The sequence below is a fragment of the Hordeum vulgare genome, chromosome 3H (assembly GCF_904849725.1).
Source record: "Hordeum vulgare subsp. vulgare chromosome 3H, MorexV3_pseudomolecules_assembly, whole genome shotgun sequence".
NCBI classification, from domain to species: domain Eukaryota; kingdom Viridiplantae; phylum Streptophyta; class Magnoliopsida; order Poales; family Poaceae; genus Hordeum; species Hordeum vulgare.
In genome coordinates this window covers 615,728,017-615,750,442 of record NC_058520.1, presented here as the reverse complement: position 1 = coordinate 615,750,442, position 22,426 = coordinate 615,728,017, and the positions used below count along the sequence as shown (strand labels likewise).

Below are 22,426 nucleotides of genomic sequence, written 5' to 3'. Positions count from 1 at the left end.
TCTGTGGAAACAGACACCCCATAGCAGAGTTAGCAGTTAGCACTAGGCGCCCTGGCCTCAGTTAAATCAGGAACTAGTACTACTAGTACGCTGGTGATGGTGACGTGAACGGCCGAGAGAGGTTCCATAGCCGGACGTACGCGCCAGCTAGCAGACAACAAACCAAATGCTAGAGCTTGGAATCGACGGCTCATATTTCTCCGAGGAGCACAAGAGGACACCCCACAGGCACGTAGCAGGTCGGCGAGCAGCCAATCGGCCATGGACGGCCGTGCTGCGTCCGACACGGACAGGGCAGCGGAACGAAATCATCATTTGTGGTGGGTGGTAACCTTTCCCTTTGCCCGAATTCTTTCTATATCCCATGCGGCAGCCGCCGCCGGCGCCGGCGCATATACGTACATAAAAGGAGAAGTTTCTTTCGCTTATATATATATTCTGGAGTTCAGAACCCCAAGCACCATCCATGGCGATTGCGTTCCTCCGCCTCCTTCCGCTATCCCTGCTGCTCCTCCTGCTCGTTGTGGCGAACGCCGGGACCCCGCGGCTGGAGCCCGGGCTCCGGCTGCCGTCGCAGCGCGCCGCGGCCGGCCGGCAGGAGGACGATGGGTCCGTCGGGACCAAGTGGGCCGTCCTCGTCGCCGGCTCCAACGGCTACCAGAACTACCGCCACCAGGTGCGCACCAGCTCCTCTACTCTCTCTTTCCTTCCTGTCGCCTAATTCCTTCCTTTCCTGGGAAAGCACCTGGTGATCACGGTCATGATACTAGCTAGACACCCGATAAGCACACTATGGTAGGGTCTTGATACTTCAGAATACCGCTCGTTACGGTCACTAAATATATATGATCACGGTCATGTATGTGCCACTCAGTTGGCAGACCAAACAGTCCACACACGTCAGCTAGCAGCTCTCTGTATATATGTGCGTGTGGACCATGCACCATGCCTGTATGTAGGTAGAAGAAATAGATAAAAGCAGCTACGCTAAAAATTCTCTACCCTTGTGGGCCCCGTCAATCAGTGGGTAGACAAAATACATAAATGGAGCTAAATAAACTGTGAACCTTTTCTTACTGAGTTATATGCGCGCATGGCCAAAGTGTTTCAATATTATCGTTATTGAGAGTTAATCATGCTTGTCTGTTGGTAGAGCACAAAAAGTTGATGGACCAATATGTCGAAGGTCAATACCGCGCACCGGAAGGCCATGGCTTTCTTTACTATGCTTGTCTGTTGGGTTGTTTGAAATGAGAGAAATGCTAGAGTGTTCAGAAAAAAGTTCACACCTCGCTTCTACATTCTCAAGCTCATAAAGGACGAGGCCGGACTACCTGCCGGGGCTAGGCATCTAACTGTCATCATGTTGCGAGAGTAATCCTACTTTTCTTTGGTGCTGGTGTATCTTTTCATGCTACGTTGTGGCCCGTGTAATGCTTTATGAATTCTCTATTTTTTTAAACCGAGGCAAAAGATTAAGGAAGAGGCAAATCTTTGCCTCAGTTTTAAAAAAAAGAGTTAATCATTGAAGGGAAGGAAAGTTTGCCTGAGTGCCAAATCATTGTGCTTTTTTTACATCAATCTTGTGTAGAATTGCACAAATTATCTACAATCACCTAGTGTGGTTTATTAGTCCCTTTCGTATTTCGGGTCAAACTTTTGACACTTAATTTAGAAAATATCAAAGAATAAGTTATATAGCATAAAACTAGTATGGTTGAAAACCTGTTTCGAATATGAATACAGCAATATAATTTTTGTGACATAAAAATTATATTTATCGGTCAAATCTACAGTTAAAATTTGACACAAAATAGGAACAATAAACTCAGACGGAGGCAGTATTCTAATATTTTTTCTTCGTGATTAGTTTGGTTGGTGACAATCGAGTGTTGCGTTTAATTTGTGGACCGGAACTTGGCACTTTGCAGGCAGATGTCTGCCACGCCTACCAGATCATTAAGAAGGGTGGTCTCAAGGATGAGAACATCATTGTCTTCATGTACGACGACATTGCGCACAACCCGGAGAACCCAAGGCCAGGCGTCATCATCAACCACCCTCAGGGTGGAGATGTCTATGCTGGGGTCCCTAAGGTAATCATGCCTGCATGTTGGAGGGGAATTTTCCAGTAGTTGTTGATGTAGTAAAAATCTAAAGATTGGTAGATTAACATACTAGATGATACAAACTATTTAATGGTTGCACAAAAAATGTGAATACGATATTCTAGAAATTACCCGAACAGAGATTTCAATGGCATTTTGTACCTCATTGAAAATGATTGAATGCCTAAATTTTGATCAGTCTTTATGCCATTTTCCAGTTGATCTTGGATGTCAAATTCCTATGTGATAATGTCAACATCTTGATGGAATGAACTAATGTATTCCAGTGATCATGCATCCCTATCCTGTATCCACAATTTTCCGTTTGTTTGACTGAATCTGCACTGTAGGACTACACTGGGAAGGAGGTTAATGCCAAGAACCTGTTTGCTGTCCTGCTCGGTAATAAAACCGCTGTGAGTGGTGGGAGCGGCAAAGTCGTGGACAGTGGCCCTAATGATCACATTTTTGTGTTTTATAGTGACCATGGGGGTCCTGGGGTCATTGGTCAGTATTCAGAACCTGCCATTATTTTATTGTCCTCTTTCGAGAATTTTAATATCCAAAGCCAGTCAGAACAGACATTATACATACATACGTACATACATACATACAAATGTAGACATGCACAATCATGTTTCTTTTTTGTGGTAAAACTTTCAGGGATGCCTACCTATCCATACATTTACGGTGACGATCTTGTAGACGTCCTGAAGAAAAAGCACGCTGCTGGAACCTACAAAAGCCTGGTACCCCCATGCATCATCCTCTGGTTATTTTTGCTCTGTCTTCATGTTTACTCGCTGCTTGAAGCAATGGCTGGACTCTTATTTTGCAGGTATTTTACCTTGAAGCCTGTGAAGCCGGGAGTGTCTTTGAGGGGCTTCTGCCGAACGACATTGGTGTCTACGCAACCACCGCATCAAACGCAGAGGAGAGCAGTTGGGGAGCGTATTGCCCTGGCGAGTACCCGAGCCCTCCGCCGGAATATGACACTTGCTTGGGCGACCTATACAGCATTTCTTGGATGGAAGACAGGTATCCTGCTTTGTTGTCCATTCATTTGCTAGAATCATGTGGCACTCATATCAGTTCGTACTTTCTGGTACGGTATCATACAGGTGTGCTTTATAAAAATGTTTTTTTTGCGCAAACAAATATCAAAATGATTTTACTCGTACTTCCTACTCATGTTTTTGACACACTAGAGTAGTGTAAAAACGCTTTTATATTATGGAACGATGGGAGTAACTAGGACGGCGCTACCTGATATAGTATGCCGTGAGTTCGTTCTTCTGCTGAGCTACAGCCTGTAGGTAGCAAACAACGATTGCAGGGAAAATCTGATGGCCATGGAGCTTTGGGGGCTACTTTCGCTGTCAATGCAATACCTGTAGCTAGCTGTTGCACACAACCATATTCTTATGAAATCTCACTACAATGCCGGAGATTGATTTTGGCTCTAGGGAGTATATGCTCCCTATGTCTTCTCCTGTCCTCTGCAGACTGAAGCCATGGTAATAATTGTTGCATTCCGAGTCAAAAGCCCCGAGTCATTTGTTTGGAAGGAACCTTTTTTTTTTGTTATGGTTCTCAGCCGTTTTAGTTGTGCTCAAATAACGCGCAACTTTCAATTCTCGAAAAATAAAATAAAAAATAATGTGCAACTTTCAATCTTGACAGTGATGTCCACAACCTGAGAACCGAATCTCTCAAGGAGCAATATAACCTGGTAAGTGCTTAATACTCAAATATCTTTCTTTTACTGTCCTTTTGTTTTTCTTCCTGTAAATTATTAACTTTGTAAAAAAATGAAAATTTCCGTAAAACATGCGCTTCAAATGAATAAATTTCGGAGCAGTTCTTTGCGAACATAACTAGTTAACGGCTGAGCAGGTGAAAAAGAGAACGGCGGCTCAGGACTCATACAGCTACGGTTCCCATGTGATGCAATATGGTTCTTTGGACCTGAATGCTCAACATCTCTTCTTGTACATCGGGTCAAATCCTGCTAACGACAACGCTACTTTTGTTGAAGAGAACTCACTGCCATCCTTCTCAAGAGCTGTTAATCAGAGGGACGCTGATCTTGTTTATTTTTGGCACAAGGTATGGTTCCTAATTATATCATGAGAAATCTCTCTTGCTGATTTATTGCCACATGGTCTGTTGATCATTGCCATGCTTTTACCCACAATAGTAGAATATGCATAAATAAACTCGGTAAAAAGGATGGATAAACTAATTCATTGATTGATTTATTTGTTCTGCATGTAGTACCGGAAATTGGCTGAGAGCTCCCCTGAGAAGAACAATGCTCGGAAGCAATTGCTCGAGATGATGGGTCACAGATCTCATGTTGACAATAGCGTGGAATTGATTGGAAACCTTCTGTTTGGTTCTGCCGATGGTCCAATGGTTCTCAAGTCTGTTCGCCCAGCTGGTGAGCCTCTTGTTGATGACTGGAATTGTCTAAAGTCTACGGTAAGGCTCTGTTTGACTTTGGTTGGAAATCTATCAGCATCTCTTATCTTACTTGTGCACTTACTGTGTTTGGAAAAGGTGTGATAGCTCTGGGAGTCCTGACACCCCTTTATCATGTCCGTCCAGCGCACATGAGATTCGTGCTTCGGTCTGAGCATTGACAGCGCTGAGACATTTTTTCGGAGGTTTCACTCAGAATAATTCCCTAGCACTAGAATCTAGGCACAGTGCATCTTGTAAGGTGTAGGGTGCCTCTACAGCCGACCACTTTAGCAGGCTCGTCACTGTAGCCATGTGAGCATGCCGGGACACGAGCAAAACAGTGTCACCGAGTGCTTACTCCGTTGTTCAAGTTACCAAGAATTGAAATGAAGGAGAGAGTGTGTGTTGCACCCAAATGATAGGAGAGAGAAAGTGTTAGTGTGTAAGAGCATCTCTAGTAGAACCCTCAAACCCTTAAATCTAAAACCAGTTTTAAGGGTTGAGAATTGTCCATTTTTGACACTTTTAAGGGTTGAAAAACAGGGGCATTTTTACATCACACAATCATCATCTTTCCCCTCTCATCGGCACCATCATCAAAAAGTTACACTTGGCGCCATTTCCTAGACCACTTCCACGTCCATCAAGCACCTCCATTGTCACCGGTGGTGGAGTCATCCACACCGCCATCGCCACCACCACTCATCGAAGTGTCACCTCAAAGAGTAGAGGACGCACCACGAAATATCCTCTTCCTCTCTGCAATGTCCTCCTTGTAGTCCTTCCACCATTGCAATTGTTCTTGATCCATGTCCTTCTTGGACATCATCATGTGTTCCTTCTCTTCCATCATGAGTTCTTTCCATACCTTTGCCTCTTTCACCTTGATCATCCTCTCCTCCAAGTCGGCCTTGCGCTTTGCTTCTTCACGTTTTGCTTCAACTTGTGCTTTTTTTATCTTCATCCATAGATCCTTTACTCATATTTTCAAAATTGGAATACTTAAATCCAATGCAAAATTATGCTTCGCGACTCTGTACTCATATCATAATCCAATTTTTATTTTGGATGCAATTTAAATTAAGCTTGACCTCTTTCTTCTTCTCGGTGAGAAGAATCTTCGTCTCCAATGTCTTCCTTGTCAATTCCTCTCTTGCCTTCATCATTTGCTCCATCTTCTCCCTTAGGCTTGATGCCTCTCCTTCCATCTTCACCCTTTGCTTGCCCTTCTTGGTTCCCTCGGGCTTGTCCAAGTTCCTCTCCTTCTCCTCATCTTCACTATCATCCATCCTAAGCATTGCCGACTTCTTGGGTGCGGTCTCTTGATCCCTCAACTTCCACTTGTCAAAGGTTTGAAGAATTGCCCAAGCATGCTTAAATGGGAATGGCTTGCCCTTGGAAGCGGCCATCTCCTTGTACCTCATGCCGGCAATTGTCTCCTATCAACCACACATAATCACATAAGAACCCACCAATAGCATAGTACACATACATAATCAAAATAGTGAAGAGATATGTACTCACATAGTCACTCTCCATAGTTCCACTAGGTGGTGCATCCCTCACTTGGTCCATGGCCGCACTCCAACGAGCACAAGCGGGCTTCATCAAATCCCACCGGCCTTGAAGCGACCGGTAACTGCGAGAGATAAACCCACTATTCTTCGGCTTGATCCTACAATAGTTGTCCTCGATCCTGTGCCAATACCTTTTACCGGTTTGATCGGTGCCGGTGGTTGCATCCATCCCCACAGGTGCCCAAGCACGAACCAAGAGGATATCTTCCGCTTCGGTGTAGTTTGTCGACCGCGCGTGTGGGCAGGAAGCGGCGGTGAATGCCTCCTCCCCTATCTCGGCCACCTCCTCCTCGTCATCCCCTTCATCCTCCTCATCTTCCTCAACCTTCTCACCAAAGGGTTCTAGAGGCGGAGCCTCGAGGTCCACCTCCGCGCCTTGAAGGAGGTCCATGAACGAGGATGGGGTTGCCATTTCCTCGAACACCTCGTGCGCGGCGGGAGGAGGTTCGGCGACGGCGACGGCCGGGGACGCGGGCTTCTTCCGTGCCGCGACCTTCTTCCGCTTCGGGGACGCGCCGGCGGCCTTGGAGGAAGCCCCTCGCGGCCCACGGGAGGAGACCTTCGGTCGGCTCTTCTTGATGGGGGCGGGCAGGACGGGGGCCGGGGCGGGCGCGGCGGCGGCCGGGGCGGGAGGAGGCGGTGCGAGACCCGCCCGCCGCCGCTTGGCCCCGACGTGGGTCGCCGCCACCACGTCGGCCACGGTGGCCGGGGCGGGGCGGGCGCGGCGGCGGCCGGACGCTGGAGGAGCTGGGAGGCGGGGCAGTTTTTCCCTCCCGCGCGATGTGTGAAGTGGAGTGCGGGTTGGGGGGAGTTTTTCCTCCCAACCCTCACTTCTAGAGGGTGGGAAGGGGTTTGAAGGTTGGACCTCTAATTTTTTTTACGGGTTTAAGAATTTAAGGGTTCTAGTCTACGCCGTTTTCTCGATGAAAACTGTAAAAAAAACGATTATTATTAAGAGTTTGAGGGTTGGAGGGTTCTACTAAAGATGCTCTAAGTTGCATGCAAGGCTAAGAAAGAGAGTTGTCTGCTGCATGCGAATTTTTAAAGTGAAAGCATGAAACACGCGGACATAGTGTAAGTTGCATGTGACTGTGTGAGTGGATCTGACGTACAGTGTTTGCACCTGTTTTATCGCGGTCAAAAGTAGCTGTGCTGAAAGGCTTTCTGCTGCCGAATTATGCGCATGTAGCCTGCAAATCACAATGGGCAGTAAACAGGGTTCGAGTCGCGAGAAATAAGAATCTATAGCCAACGGTGTGGATAGAGGGGTGTCCCTGCCCCGGGAGCTAAAAAAACCAGTATCATTGTGTTTTGCTATTGCCTATTGGTCATGTGTTAATTGTGTGGAACTATTGGGACAAAGTTTTGTAGATTTGCTTCCAGTACTACAATAGTATACTCTTGCAGATGATACTATAGTTATTGGTTGTCTGACAAATAGAATTGTGCCTATCGTCTCCTTGTGCTTCACTACAGTTGTCCACAACTTACGATTTTCCTATTCCTATGATATTCATATATCCTATGAAGCAAATGAGGTCTTAGTGTTTGTTCCAGTTAGGCACTTTATGTTTTTGAATATGTCAAGTGGTTGTGTTGTGTCGTGTCATTTTACTAGAGGAACACGGTGTCATTCCTCATCAACTCTTCCTTAAATCTAGTTTTGTGTTGGTCTATGCACATGATGTGTAGAGGACAATTATACATGTGTCATATGGGGTATAATTAATGCAGTTACAACAAGTAATTTCTTTTGCCCTTGTTGTGCATGACTAATATTTTGTCCTCCCTATCTTCAGGTGCATACTTTTGAATCACAATGTGGCTCGTTGGCGCAGTATGGGATGAAGCACATGCGGTCCTTTGCAAACATCTGCAATGCCGGCATCCTTCCTGAAACGATGGTAAAGGTCGCTGCTCAGGCGTGCACGAGCATCCCAACCAACCCATGGAGTGGCACACACAAAGGTTTTAGTGCTTAAACCATAGGTGAAGCAACCTAGTCACAATTTCAGCTATTGCACCATACACCAAAGTTTCTTCCTATTCACATAGGGCTAGTATTACTCCGTAGTGCTTGAACGAACATTAATTAGATGGAGAAGAATTATGCCGTTATTCAGCTATTCCACTACACCAAATTACCTTCGTTGTGCCAGCTTATAATGTACATATACTATAGTAGAAAGGTGATTTCATGAGATTTCTGTACATAATCATGATAGTTTGTGATCAGATGTGCAGCTCGCAATTCCATATACCAAGAATACAAGAGCTACTATTTCTATGTAGACTGAGTAATCTCATACTATGAGCCGATATTTTCCCGTCCATTTAAAATCCCGCAACTACTGATTGAGCTTCTTGTTCAGATGGAACAACATGATTTTCAAACCTTGGATAGAATGCATCACATTCTGATTCATGTGTTTTGTTGTAACATGCATTTCTTATTTTCTGGTTGTGAAGTACGGAGTATGGCACAACTATAGCTATTCTTGGAAACAAATATATCTACAAATATTATTAATGCATGCTGCTATCGCTCTCGGTGGGCTATTTCACACACAAGAGTGTTGCACTTGCACCGACAGTTACACGTGTGAACATCTCTTTTTAATGTTTCACAAATCTAAACACTCATGAAGTGAAGAACTCTTAACCATAGCATGGTACCTAGAGACATTTTCGCATAAATCCTCACTCAAGAGAAACCAATAACCAAATACTCATCCCGTGAGGATTTTCCAACCTTGACAAACAGAGTTACTGATCAAACCTGAATGTTTTGTGACATCTGTAGAACTATGAGTTTTTTTAGGAGTAAAGACAACAGTTACTCAGGACATACTGTTACATTCAATTCTCATCAGGTCGTGAAGGTCCCTCGGTGCATCAACAATCACCTCCTAGTCACCATCTCTCCTAGCTAAGGGCGCCAGCTCGTGGGCAAACTTATTTCGGTCTATACCTACAATACCAATCTGATTTTTCGACAAAGTATGGACTTTTTTGGCTCAAACGGGAGCATATCAAGAGGATACAAACACCATGAGCACACATCCAACCTCTTCATAGATAGAATGCACACAACCAACACTAACACGCACAAAAAATGTTGATATCACTGATCTTATATGATGAGAAGCCGACAAGAACCATCTTGGTGTCTCACATGAGAGGAAAGTAGGCCGGCAGAGCTATCTCCTGAGTTTGTAACTCTTTTGCGACTACCGAACACTGTAGCTCCAGTATTATTTGTCTTCCTTTATAGACACGAGCCAGCAAAGATAGGCCGATGATAAGAGCAGCGCATGCTTGCATGTAGAAACACAGACATGGCCCAAATGGTTACGAGCTACAACGCTAATTGTTCTACTGGCAGTTTCAGGAATAAAAGATGCATCAGAGTTTACCTTCACCAGTTCCATAATCGCTTCCCTAGTATGCTCAGGAATTAGCATTACTCAAAAATTGGACGGAGCACCTTTGGAACAAGGTCAAAGCTTGTTGAATGATTGTAGCTTCATCCATGAAGCTTAAAAACATCAAATTATCATTGGCAAAAATAATATTAAAGATACATGGACTATTTGAGGCAACTTAATGATGTCAATCTCCCAACCGAGACCTTTTGTTCCTAACAACGCCATCAACAATGAATAAAAAGAGGTACAAACTTAAGGCATCTCTTTGTCGCAACCCTCTAATAGTCTTAAAAATAGGTCACCATTGCACCTGATCGAGTATCTCACCGAGCGGACACTCCTGATAACCTAATCAACCCATCAAGGTTGAAACCAAATTTCTGAATGCAGACCAAATTATCTCCAAAGCACCCTATCATTTCCTTACGCAAGGTCCAACTTATAAACAAAGTATGCACTAACGTAGATTTTATTATACTGAATCATATGAAAGTATTTGAAAACAATAACCACGTTGGTGGACATAAATCTACCACAAATAAACTTTTAGTCCGGATATGAGATCCTCAAGACTAGTAGGCATATAATTTTTCAGGCTCACAAACTTGGTACCTAAAAAAACTATCATTATATCATTGATTCCTTCAATTATAATTATATTCTCAAAAAATAATATAGTATATAAAACAGCAAACAACCATTTTCAACATATCCATTTTATGTGGAAAATCTCAGCAGGGTCCGGGTATTTTTAACAATTTGAAAAAAACATTCTTTATTAGTTTTTTAAGAAAGATATTATTAAAATTTACATTAATATCAATATTAAATTTAATAAAAAAATATTTAGTGAGCCCATTCATTATATTCCTTAAAGTGAAAAAACTATATGTTAAGTCAAGTATTTTGTTTACTAATTACTTAATATAAGAATTTTTATAACAAACTTTTATACTCCTTTATAAATTGTGTTTTTCTTACACAATCTTATTTAAAATATTTATGTAGAGAACGATACTTATGATAATATTATTATACAATTTTATTTTTCATTATTATAAGACACTCACAATGCACGGGAGATATATTTAGCTGGAAAAGTTACGCTTTTATAGTTGTTTTGATTGAGATGTCTCTAATAATATATACTTTAATAAGACAAAATATAATTTATTTTCAGAAACTAAATTTACTGATGCACTATTGTATATTTATTTGTATTGTATCCATGTAGAGAGAGATATAAATGTACATGTCTACAAAGTATCTGGAGTTTAAGGCATATAAAGGTCTGCCTCACGTGTAAGTAAATAAATAATTCTGGATTGTCTCTAGAAGCAGGCCCGGCCTCTGATCCAGGCAATAGTTTTTGTTTTTAAGAAAATGGCACGGGGCCTCCCATGCGCTGCTTGTTCCGCCCGACTGCCGAATAGGCCCACAGGCGGGTCGCCCCACTGGGCCGGCCCAGTTTGATTTCTGGCTTAAGTAAATCTGATATTTTTCTTTTTTTTCTTTTCTGCTTATTAACTTCCTTATTGCTTTTTTGGTTCCTGTTTTCTTTCCTTTTCCCTTTTATTTTAGAATTTGAAGCAGAAAAATTTTGTGAAAATCAAGAATATTTTTTGAATTTATGGAAAATGTTCAAAACGACAGTGTTTTGAAAGTTGAAACATTTTTTAGAAGAAAGAAGATTTTCTGAAATTTAAAAACAATTTTCAAACACGAACTTATTCTAAAATTGAATAATTCCGAAATTTCAAACAGTTTTTGAAAATACGAAACATTTTCTAAAAGAACATTGTTTTAAAAAAATCTCAATATTTTTGTAAGTTATAAATATTTTTTAAAAACAGCAAATATTTAAATTTAGAACATGTTATAAAATTAAAAACATTTTTTGTACTTGAAGAAAAAAAATTAAAATCTAAAACATTTTATAGAAAAAAATAAAAAGAAAAAAATAAACAGAAAAAAATAAATAAATAAGCAAACGATAGAAGAAAAACCGAATCGGGGAACCTTTTAGAAGTTTTCAAAAACTAAAACAAAAAACGGTTGGGAATCGCTAGAAGGTTCCAAAAACCAGGATTAGTGAGACAAGCTAATGGGCCAGCCTATTTAAATCGCTCTTCTCTCTCTCTACGTGTTTGTCAGATACTTTAACGCAACAAGCATCAAATAGGATATTTCTAAAAAACTAGTGTTTTTTCAAACGGACGCATGAAGCGTTCTCACCCTGTGCCGGCCAATCTATAATTTTTTTTCTTCTATGCTTTAATCCGCAAAAGTAAGGGTGTTGATCGTGATTCAAACCAGCAGAATCTGGCAAGATTGAATATTTTCCTTCGTTATTCTTTCTTTTCCATTTTTCTTTTTTTGGTTTCCTTTTCTGTTTTCGGTTTCTTCTTATTTTTTCTTCCTGGCTCGATGAATTGTTTGAGAATACGTGAACTTTTCTTTAGGTTGATGAAGTTTTTTCTGAAATTGAATGATTTTTTTTTAAAATTTGATGAACGTTGCTACAAATCGACGAACTATTTTACAAATCTGTGAACTTTTTATAAAATTCGACAAACATTTTTCAAATTACATGAATTTGTTTTCTAACTGGAGAACATTTTCAAATTTGATGAACTATTTTTCAGATTTGGTGAATTGTTTTTAAAAAATTCATGAACTTCTGTTCAAAATCCATGAACAATTTTTATACCATGTGTCTAAATATCGAACTGTTTTCACCGTTGGGTTTCTCATGTCGAGATCTTCAAAATTAGATCCCATGTTGATAGTTTTTGATGAACTTTTTTTCATGAAAAAACCGAACGGAAAAACTGTACCTCTCGCGATAGAAAAAAAACAGAAAATACATTTTTTTCGCTTCCAAGAGGCACAGTTGTGCCTCTCGCGAAGGCAAAATTCTACCTCTTGTGTCAAGCCTCTCGCGAATAAAAAACACTTTTTTTGTTTCCAAGAGGCAAGGTCGTGCCTGTCGCGAAAGCAAAACCGTGTCTCTTACGGAAGCAAAACCAAGCCTCTTGCGATAAAAAACAACAACAGAAAACACACGCACGGCCGTGCCTCTCGCGAATGCAAAAACGGACATCTGACGAAAGCAAAATCATGCCTCTCGTGATAGAAAAAAAATCATATTTTTTTTTTGTTTTCGAGAGGCATGGGTCGCAGAAGCATAACTGTGTCTCTCGTAAAAAAAACACAAAACACATATTTTTGGGAAAAACATTTTTTAGTTGTTTTTTCATCCAAAAGGTTAATACCGATTAAAAACTGGAACACCGAAAAAGAACCGGAAAAAATCATTTTAAAAGCCAAAAATGCGTGCGGAAAATTCAAAATAACAAAATCGAAAGGAAACACTCAAAACACGACACAAGGTGGCGGGTGAGAACGCTTCAAATGGCGACGCGCGTGAGTGATCGTTGAAAGGCTCTCGAAGGGGTGCTCGACAACTAGTTGCTCTTTCGGTGGAACGATCGAACCTTGCCTGTATGGGCTGGCCGACGGGCAATGGTGCGTGGGCGCCAAATTAGAGAACTGGCGCTTGTCGCGCCAATTTGGAGCTCCCTCTCGCTCTCTTAAAAGAAAGAAGCTCCCTCTCGCAGTTTGGGAGAGCGATACTAACTAGCTACAAGTAGACTCGTCGGGCCAGCCTACTTATTTTCACCTATGAAGCATGTCTAGTTGTTTTAAAAATAACATGTGGGATCTCTTATTGCTAATTTGGTGTGGATTAAACAGGATTTACTATTTTCTCTAGCTTTTTCTGTTTTTTCATTTTATATGTATTTCAGAATTCTTTGCAAACATATACTATTTGGTAAAAGTAATAAATAAAAGTATTCTTGCATTAAAAATATTAGTCTTGCATTAATAAAATCATTGCTCATTTACAGAAATTGTTATTGCATACTAGAAAAATGTTTATCACAAGCCAAATTTTTATCATTAGATATTGAAAAGGGTATGGTCATGTATTATTGAAAAACAATTGTTATAAAAATGATTATGGTGTATTAAAAATATGTATTACATAATAAAAAATAATTTAATTTTAAATGCATTCTTTTATTTTAGAAATATTAATGTCAATAAAAATATTATTTTAATTTAAAATTGTTTGCACCCTTATAATAAATGTTTGTGAGTTTGAAAAAAGTGTTTGCATAATTTTTCTTCGAAATTTCTATAGTTTTCAAACAAACAATATTTATGCAATTTTAAAAAATGTTCACGTACTTTTCAGAAAATGTTCACATTGTACATAAAAATGTTCCTGATCTCTTAGATAACTGTTCACATATCTAAACAGGGTGTAAATATATGTTACAAAAATATACTGTATTCTTGCGAAGAGAATAAAATAAATTAAATAAAGTGAAAATTGAGAATAGTGAGAATAGAAAGGACTGGAAAAAATACAAATATTACCAAAAATGGAAAATTGTGAAAATATGTATAACTAAAAAACGGATCAGAAAAACAAAGAAAACTAGGCGAAACCTAATGCAAGAAAAACCCAAACATGGAAAGGTTGATCCCTAAAAAAATCCAAAAACAACAGTAGGTGGAAACACCCAAACCAGGTGAAACCCGTCACAAATGTCGCTACTATATGAAAGGCCCATCCGAAACTTCGCTGAAGGCCGACGGTTGCTATACCTTGCCATAAGCTAATATTGCTCTTATGATATATTTGTAGTTACATGTATAGCAATGATGCCGATATTCAATCCATGAGACATCAACATATATGTTTCATGAATATTTATTTCCGAGTCGAGGCTCATATGCTCCTGATGAACCATACACTGGAAAACAAATACTTGAAAAAAAATTAAAACATCTGATTTTTATTTGGCATGGAAGACACTCAAATGTGTGATGTTCATGCTAAATTTCATCATGTTTTGACATCTGAGGAGCTCGTGGCAAAAAAGAACAAAATTATGCGTGAACAATAAACTTTCTCACGGACCCCAATTTTCTTCTTTTTGATGAGAGATACTCAGATGTCAAAAAATCATCAAAATTGACATGGACATCACACAATCAAATATCTTCCATCTAAAAAAAAGAATAAAGATTCCTTTAAATTTCTTTAGTAATTTTTTGAATTTACTATTCATCCAAGGGAGCAGATGAGCTCGGGTCAATGTGGAGGGATGTCCATGTTAGGAGTTGTGTGTGTTAAGCTGTCTTGTGTTAGTGTTTTGGGTCAATATGGTAAGAATTGATTGCGTGAAAGAAGGTCTCTAGAGGTTTGATATCATGGACATGACATTAGATCGAATTGTGCCATGTTTTAGTTGTATTCAGAGATTCAGAGCTGTGAAGGTTAAGAATCTGGCTCTCAAGGATGCCATGTTCATCTGATGGTGTTTGTTTTTCGGGATAAAAGTGCCAGCGCGTGGTCTTCTCGCTTAATTACGCCTTATAATAAACATATATGCATGTAGGGGATGTTTTGGCTCCCGGTAGCATTTATTCCCAGATGAACTTTTCATAAAAGAAAGTGTTAAACTGTTTTTAGAAAAATCTGAATTTTTTGTGGATGTTTGGGTTAGAGTCGCAAGTTTGTTTGACAATATTCATGCAAAACAGAACGGTAGTGTTTCGTTGGTGAAAAAAATAAATTTCAGGTGACATCCTCGGAAAATGTTTGGTGTTTAAATCTTTTTTTCTTTTGTATAGGCCAAAATATTTAAACTTTTTTTCTAAAACTTCACAGATAGCATAGGATGTGACTATAAATACATAAAAGTTGGACACTGATAAGTGTCATACGTGTGACATGAACATATGACAATTCTGAACGTCTTTTATGACAAATTTAATGACAAGAGAACAACAACTTTTTGTCTGGATGACAAGTTTATGTCTTTTTTATTTATTTATTTTTTGGTTGATAATTTTAGTTGTAAAAAACATCAGGATAAAATTGCTTCGTGTCATACATGTGACACTTATTATTTGGATACATGTTTTGTTGGGATTTTTTTGGCATTTCCAAATTATTTTTCGCGCTTCTGGAGCCAAATTCGATTCCAACGCATACGATACCAGCATTCATTCTGTTGATGAGTAAGCAACGGCATCAGATACTGGGTGATGTAGGTGCTTGAATGCTTGAGAAGGAAGAAGAAAGAGCCGGATGGTCATGGTGGAATCTCGGGCCGGCGAAAAGGGGAGCAGCGAAAAGGTGGACGGTGGCGGTGGCAAAGCCAAGGCAGCAAAGTCGTTGAGGCTGCTTCACGCTGCTCTTTGAATATTGAACTCAACCGAATGAATGGATCTTGCTGGCTCGTGGGATCTGGACCGGACGGTGTTCTTTTTCTTTCTGTTTAATCTGATACAAGATTCTGTTTTTGTGATGCAGAGTTGACACAGTGCACGTGGCCTGCTGCTCTGTCATCCCGGATGAAATCCTGGATGGCCTACTCCTTTGCTCCTCTGTCATCTCCTCTGATTGGACGACGACAAACTCCGTCCCTGCATCCACCATGCTTAAGTCGAGAGCCTTCTCCTTCGGCTGCTCCTCCTCCTGCTCCTCCTACTCCTCCTGCTGCTCTTCCTCCTCCTCCTTCGTCTTCGACGAGTACGGAGGGAGACCCGTAGCGATGCGGGCGACGAAGCGAGCCTTGATCTCTTCCTCGTTTTGCAAGCGCCACTCCCGGAGTGAGCTGCGCGTAGGTGGTGATGAGCCGTCTGACTATCCTGACGGAGATGGAAGTGCGAGATGAGCACCAGCTTGGGTGGCCACGGAGAAAGGGGAGGGGGCGAGCTAGGGCTGGGGTCGCCGACCGTCTGAAATAGCTGATCCCGACCTCGGGCGGGGAGCCGAAGCGGTGCCACGTGGTGTTCACATTGCACCGACGGTCGAGGTGCTCATCGGACCATCGGGTTTTCCCGCGAGTCCGCATAGGGCCAAGCCATCAGGCTGACATGCCGGGCGTGCCCGGGCTCCCCAATATTCGCCCCATATTTGGGCTGGAAATGAGGGGCGTCGGTCAGCCCGGGCGTTTGAAGTCGGTTCGAGAAGCCTGTTCGGATCGCATTTTCGTGACCGGGCATTGACGGGGCGACCTGTCCGAGCGTTTGAGCAGGGCTTGAGGGATCCGGTTGTAAGAGCATCTACGACCGATACTTACAAATTTAGCCCCTCAAACGCCCGCGGACAAGCCCGAACACGTTCGTTGACACTGACTGATCACGTCTCAAATCTATTCATCCACACTCAACTCTCTCACATTTCATTCCTAGATCCATACAAAAGCATGTAAAATGAATAGCACATCGTCGACGATGTCCTGAGCCGCGTGCGCCGCCTCCTGCGCAGTCTGCGTCGCCTCCATCTGTTGCCAGCGGAGACGTCTTGCCTTCGGAGCCGACTCCGAACGGATGGAATTCAGGACGATCAGCTGCTCCAGCCATAGATCCACGTCCTCCATCGCCGGAGCCGACTCCGAACGGATGGAATTCAGGATGATCAGCTGCTCCAACCACAAATCCACGTCCTTCATCGTCACAGCCGACTCCGAACGGATGGAATTCAGGATGATCAGGTGCTCCAGCCACAGATCCACGTCCTCCATCGCCGGAGCCGACTACGAACGGATGGAATTCAGGATGATCAGCTGCTCCAGCCACAGATCCACGTCCTCCATCGCCGGAGGCGACTCCGAACGGATGGAATTCAGGATGATCGGCTGCTCCAGCCACAGATCCACGTCCTCCATCGCCGGAGCCGACTCCGAACGGATGGAATTCAGGATGATTAGCTGTTCCAGCCACAGATCCACGTCCTCCATCGCCGGAGCCGACTCCGAACGGATGGAATTCAGGATGATCAGCTGCTCCAGCCACAGATCCACGTCCTCCATTGCCGGAGCCGACTCCGAATGGATGGAATTCAGGATGATCAGCTGCTCCAACCACAGATCCACGTCCTCCATCGCCGGAGCCGACTCCGAACGGATGGAATTCATGATGATTAGCTGCTCCAGCCACAGATCCACGTCCTCCATCGCCGGAGCCGACTCCGAACGGATGGAATTCGGGATGATCAGCTGCTCCAGCCACAGATCCACGTCCTCCATCGCCGGAGCCGACTCCGAACGGATGGAATTCAGGATGATCAGTTGTTCCAGCCACAGATCCACGTCCGCCATCGCCGGAGCCGACTCCGAACGGATGGAATTCAGGATGATCAGTTGCTCCAGCCACAGATCCACGCCTCCATCGCCGGAGCCGACTCCAAACGGATGGAATTCAGGATGATCACTTGCTCCAGCCACAGATCCACGTCCTCCATCGCCGGAGCCTACTCCGAACGGATGGAATTCAGGATGATCAGCAGCTCCAGCCACAGATCCACGTCCTCCATCGCCGGAGCCGACTCCAAACGAATGGAATTCAGGATGATCAGCTGCTCCAGCCATAGATCTGTTGGGGAACGTCGCATGGGAAACAAAAATTTTCCTACGCGCACGAAGACCTATCATGGTGATGTCCATCTACGAGGGGGATTTCAGATCTACGTACCCTTGTAGATCGCACAGCAGAAGCGTTAATAAACGCGGTTGATGTAGTGGAACGTCCTCACGTCCCTCGATTCGCCCCGCGAACCATCCCACAAACCGTCCCGCGATCCATCCCACGATCCGCTCCAATCTAGTGTCGAACGGATGACACCTCCGCGTTTAGCACACGTACAGCTCGACGATGATCTCGACCTTCTTGATCCAGCAAGAGAGATGGAGGGGTAGATGAGTTCTCCGGCAAGGTGACGGCGCTCCGGTGGTTGGTGGTTATCTAATCTCAGCAGGACTCCGCCCGAGCTCCGCAGAAACGCGATCTAGAGGAAAAACCGTGGAGGTATGTGGTCGGGCTGCCGTGGAAAAGTTTTCTCAAATCAGCCCTAAAACCTCCGTATATATATGTGGGAGGGGAGGGGCCTTGCCTTGGGGCTCAAGGAGCCCCAAGGGGTTCGCCCAAAGGGGGGAGGAGGAGTCCTCCTCCAATCCTAGTCCAACTAGGATTGGAAGGTGGAGTCCTTCGCTTCCTTCCCACTTCCCCTTTTTTTCTCTTTGATTTTCTTATCTCCCTGCGCAGGGGCCTCTCTGGGCTTGCCCACCAGCCCACTAAGGGCTGGTGCGGCACCCCTAAGGCCTATGGGCTTCCCCGGTTTGGGCTGCCCCCCCCCCCCCGGTGAACATCCGGAACCCATTCGTCATTCCCGGTACATTCCCGGTAATTCCGAAAACCTTCTGGTAATCAAATGAGGTCATCCTATATATCAATCTTCGTCACCGGACCATTCCGGAAACCCTCGTGACGTCCGTGATCTCATCCGGGACTCCGAACAACATTCGGTAACCAACCATATAACTCAAATACGCATAAAACAATGTCGAACCTTAAGTGTGCAAACCCTGCGGGTTCGAGAACTATGTAGACATGACCCGATGGACTCCTCGGTCAATATCCAATAGCGGGACCTGGATGCCCATATTGGATCCTACATATTCTACGAAGATATTATCGTTTGAACCTCAGTGCCAAGGATTCATATAATCCCGTATGTCATTCCCTTTGTCCTTCGGTATGTTACTTGCCCGAGATTCGATCGTCAGTATCCGCATACCTATTTCAATCTCGTTTACCGGCAAGTCTCTTTACTCGTTCCGTAATACAAGATCCCGCAACTTACACTAAGTCACATTGCTTGCAAGGCTTGTGTGTGATGTTGTATTACCGAGTGGGCCCCGAGATACCTCTTCGTCATACGCAGTGACAAATCCTAGTCTTGATCCATACTAACTCAACGGACACCTTCGGAGATACCTGTAGAGCATCTTTATAGCCACCCAGTTACGTTGTGACGTTTGATACACACAAAGTATTCCTCCGGTGTCAGTGAGTTATATGATCTCATGGTCATAGGAATAAATACTTGGCACGCAGAAAACAGTAGCAACAAAATGACACGATCAACATGCTACGTCTATTAGTTTGGGTCTAGTCCATCACATGATTCTCCCAATGATGTGATCCAGTTATCAAGCAACAACACCTTGTACATAGTCAGAAGACCCTGACTATCCTTGATCAACTGGCTAGCCAACTAGAGGCTTGCTAGGGACAGTGTTTTGTCTATGTATCCACACATGTATCTAAGTCTTCATTCAATACAATTATAGCATGGATAATAAATGATTATCTTGATACAGGAATTATAACAATAACTTATTTATCTTTGCCTCTAGGGGATAATTCCAACAGTCTCCCACTTGCACTAGAGTCAATAATCTAGCCCTCACATCACCATGCGAATTACATTGTAATAAATCTAACACCCATACAGTTCTAGTGTTGATCATGCTTTGCCCGTGGAAGAGGTTTACTCAGCGGGTCTGCTACATTCAGATCCGTGTGCACTTTGCATATATTTACGTCCTCCCCTTCGACGTAGTCGCGGATGAGGTTGAAGTGTCGTTTGATGTGTCTGGTCTTCTTTTGAAACCGTGGTTCCTTTGCTAAGGCAATGGCACCCGTGTTGTCACAAAACAAGGTTATTGGATTTAGTGCGCTTGGCACCACTCCAAGATCCATCATGAACTGTTTCATCCAGACACCCTCCTTAGCCGCCTCCGAGGCAGCCATGTACTCCGCTTCACATGTAGAATAAGCTACGACGCTTTGCTTGGAACTGCACCAGCTTACCACACCCCCATTAAGAATAAATACGTATCCGGTCTACGACTTAGAGTCGTCCGGATCTGTGTCAAAGCTTGCATCGACGTAACCTTTTACGGCGAGCTCTTCGTCACCTCCATACACGAGAAACATCTCCTTAGTCCTTTTCAGGTACTTCAGGATATTCTTGACCGCCGTCCAGTGATCCACTCCTGGATTACTCTAGAACCTGCCTGCCATACTTATGGCCAGGCTAACGTCTGGTCTAGTGCACAACATTGCATACATGATAGAGCCTATGGTTGAAGCATAGGTGACGGTGCTCATATGCTCTCTATCTTTATCAGTTGTTGGGCACTGACTCTTACTCAATCTGGCAAGAACCCCTTCTTGGACTGTTCCATTTTGAACCTCTTCAAAACTTTATCAAGGTATGTACTTTGTGAAAGTCCTATCAGGCGTTTCAATCTATCCCTATAGATCTTAATGCCTAGAATGTAAGCAGCTTCTCCTAGGTCCTTCATAGAGAAACTTTTATTTAAGTAATCCTTTATGCTCTCCAAAAACTCCACGTTGTTTCCAATCAGCAATATGTCATCCACATATAATGTTAGAAACGCCACAGAGCTCCCACTCACTCTCTTGTAAATACAAGATTCTCCAACCACTTGTATAAACCCAAATGCTTTGATCACCTCATCAAAGCGTTTATTCCAACTCCGAGATGCTTGCACCAACCCATAAATGGATCGCTGGAGCTTGCACACTTTGTTAGCATTTTTAGGATCGACAAAACCTTCGGGTTGCATCATATACAACTCTTCCTTAAGGAAACCGTTAAGGAACGCCGTTTTGACATCCATCTGCCAGATTTCATAATAGAAAAATGCAGCTATTGCTAACATGATTCTGACGGACTTAAGCATCGCTACGGGTGAGAACGTCTCATCGTAGTCAACTCCTTGAACTTGTGAAAAACCCTTTGCCACAAGTCGAGCTTTATAAACGGTCACATTACCGTGAGCATCCGTCTTCTTCTTAAAGATCCATTTGTTCTGAATAGCCTTGCGGCCCTCAGGTAGTACTTCCAAAGTCCACACTTTGTTTTCATACATGGATCCTATCTCGGACTTCATGGACTCGAGCCATTTGTTGGAATCTGGGCCCACCATTGCTTCTTCATAATTCGCACGCTCATTGTTGTCTAACAACATAATTGATAAGACGGGATTACCGTACCACTCTGGAGTAGTACGCGGTCTCGTCGACCTGCGAGGTCCGATAGGAACTTGATCTGGAGTTTCATGATCATCATTGTTAACTTCCTCCTCAACCGGTGTTGCAACGACAGGGGTTTCCCCTTGCCCTGCGCCACCATCCAGAGGGATGAGAGGTTCGACAACCTCATCAAGTTCTATCTTCCTCCCACTCAATTCTCACGAGAGAAACTCCTTCTCGAGAAAAGCTCCGTTCTTAGCAACAAACACTTTGCCCTCGGATTTGAGATAGAAGGTATACCCAACTGTCTCTTTCGGATAACCTATGAAGATGCACTTTTCTGCTTTGGGTTCCAGCTTTTCAGGCTGAAGCTTTTTGACATAAGCATCACATCCCCGAACTTTAAGAAACGACAACTTTGGTCTTTTTCCATACCACAGTTCATATGGTGTCGTCTCAACGGATTTTGATGGTGCCCTATTTAAAGTGAATGCAGCTGTTTGTAATGCTTAACCCCAAAACGATAATGGCAAATCGGTAAGAGACATCATAGATCGCACCATCTCTAATAAAGTACGATTACGACGTTCGAACACACCATTACGCTGTGGTGTTCCAGGCGGTGTCAACTGTGAAACAATTCAACATTGTCTTAAGTGAACACCAAACTCGAAACTTAGATATTCACCCCCGCGATCAGACCGTAGGAATTTGATGTTCTTGTTACGATGATTTTCAACTTCACTCTGAAATTGCTTGAACTTTTCAAATGTTTCATACTTGTGCTTCATCAAGTAGACATAACCATATCTACTCAAATCGTCAGTGAAGTTGAGAAAATAACGATATCCGCCGCGTGCCTCCACGCTCATTGGACCACACACATCGGTATGTATGATTTCCAACAAGTCACTTG

At 43.1% G+C, this 22,426-nt stretch overlaps 1 protein-coding gene across 1 annotated transcript; it reads left to right on the top strand.

Moving 5' to 3' along the window:
- The first annotated feature begins 209 nt into the window (after positions 1–209).
- LOC123445702 (vacuolar-processing enzyme-like) lies at positions 210–8,484 on the top strand. The gene is made up of 10 exons (XM_045122728.1): positions 210–320; positions 450–676; positions 1,932–2,096; positions 2,459–2,615; positions 2,772–2,857; positions 2,947–3,146; positions 3,792–3,840; positions 4,005–4,217; positions 4,386–4,592; positions 7,951–8,484. Exons 2-10 carry the CDS (start codon positions 467–469, stop codon positions 8,131–8,133), a joined length of 1,470 nt encoding a protein of 489 aa, XP_044978663.1. The 5' UTR covers positions 210–320; positions 450–466; the 3' UTR covers positions 8,134–8,484.
- Positions 8,485–22,426: the final 13,942 nt, after the last annotated feature.

What these genes read in the sequence shown, in the direction of transcription:
- LOC123445702 (XM_045122728.1), top strand. Translation starts at nt 467, where the DNA reads ATGGCGATTGCGTTCCTCCGCCTCCTTCCGCTATCCCTGCTGCTCCTC. An exon ending in TTGTTTATTTTTGGCACAAG is followed by an intron (nt 4,218 to 4,385) that starts GTATGGTTCCTA and finishes TTCTGCATGTAG; the next exon opens with TACCGGAAATTGGCTGAGAG. An exon ending in GGAATTGTCTAAAGTCTACG is followed by an intron (nt 4,593 to 7,950) that starts GTAAGGCTCTGT and finishes CCCTATCTTCAG; the next exon opens with GTGCATACTTTTGAATCACA.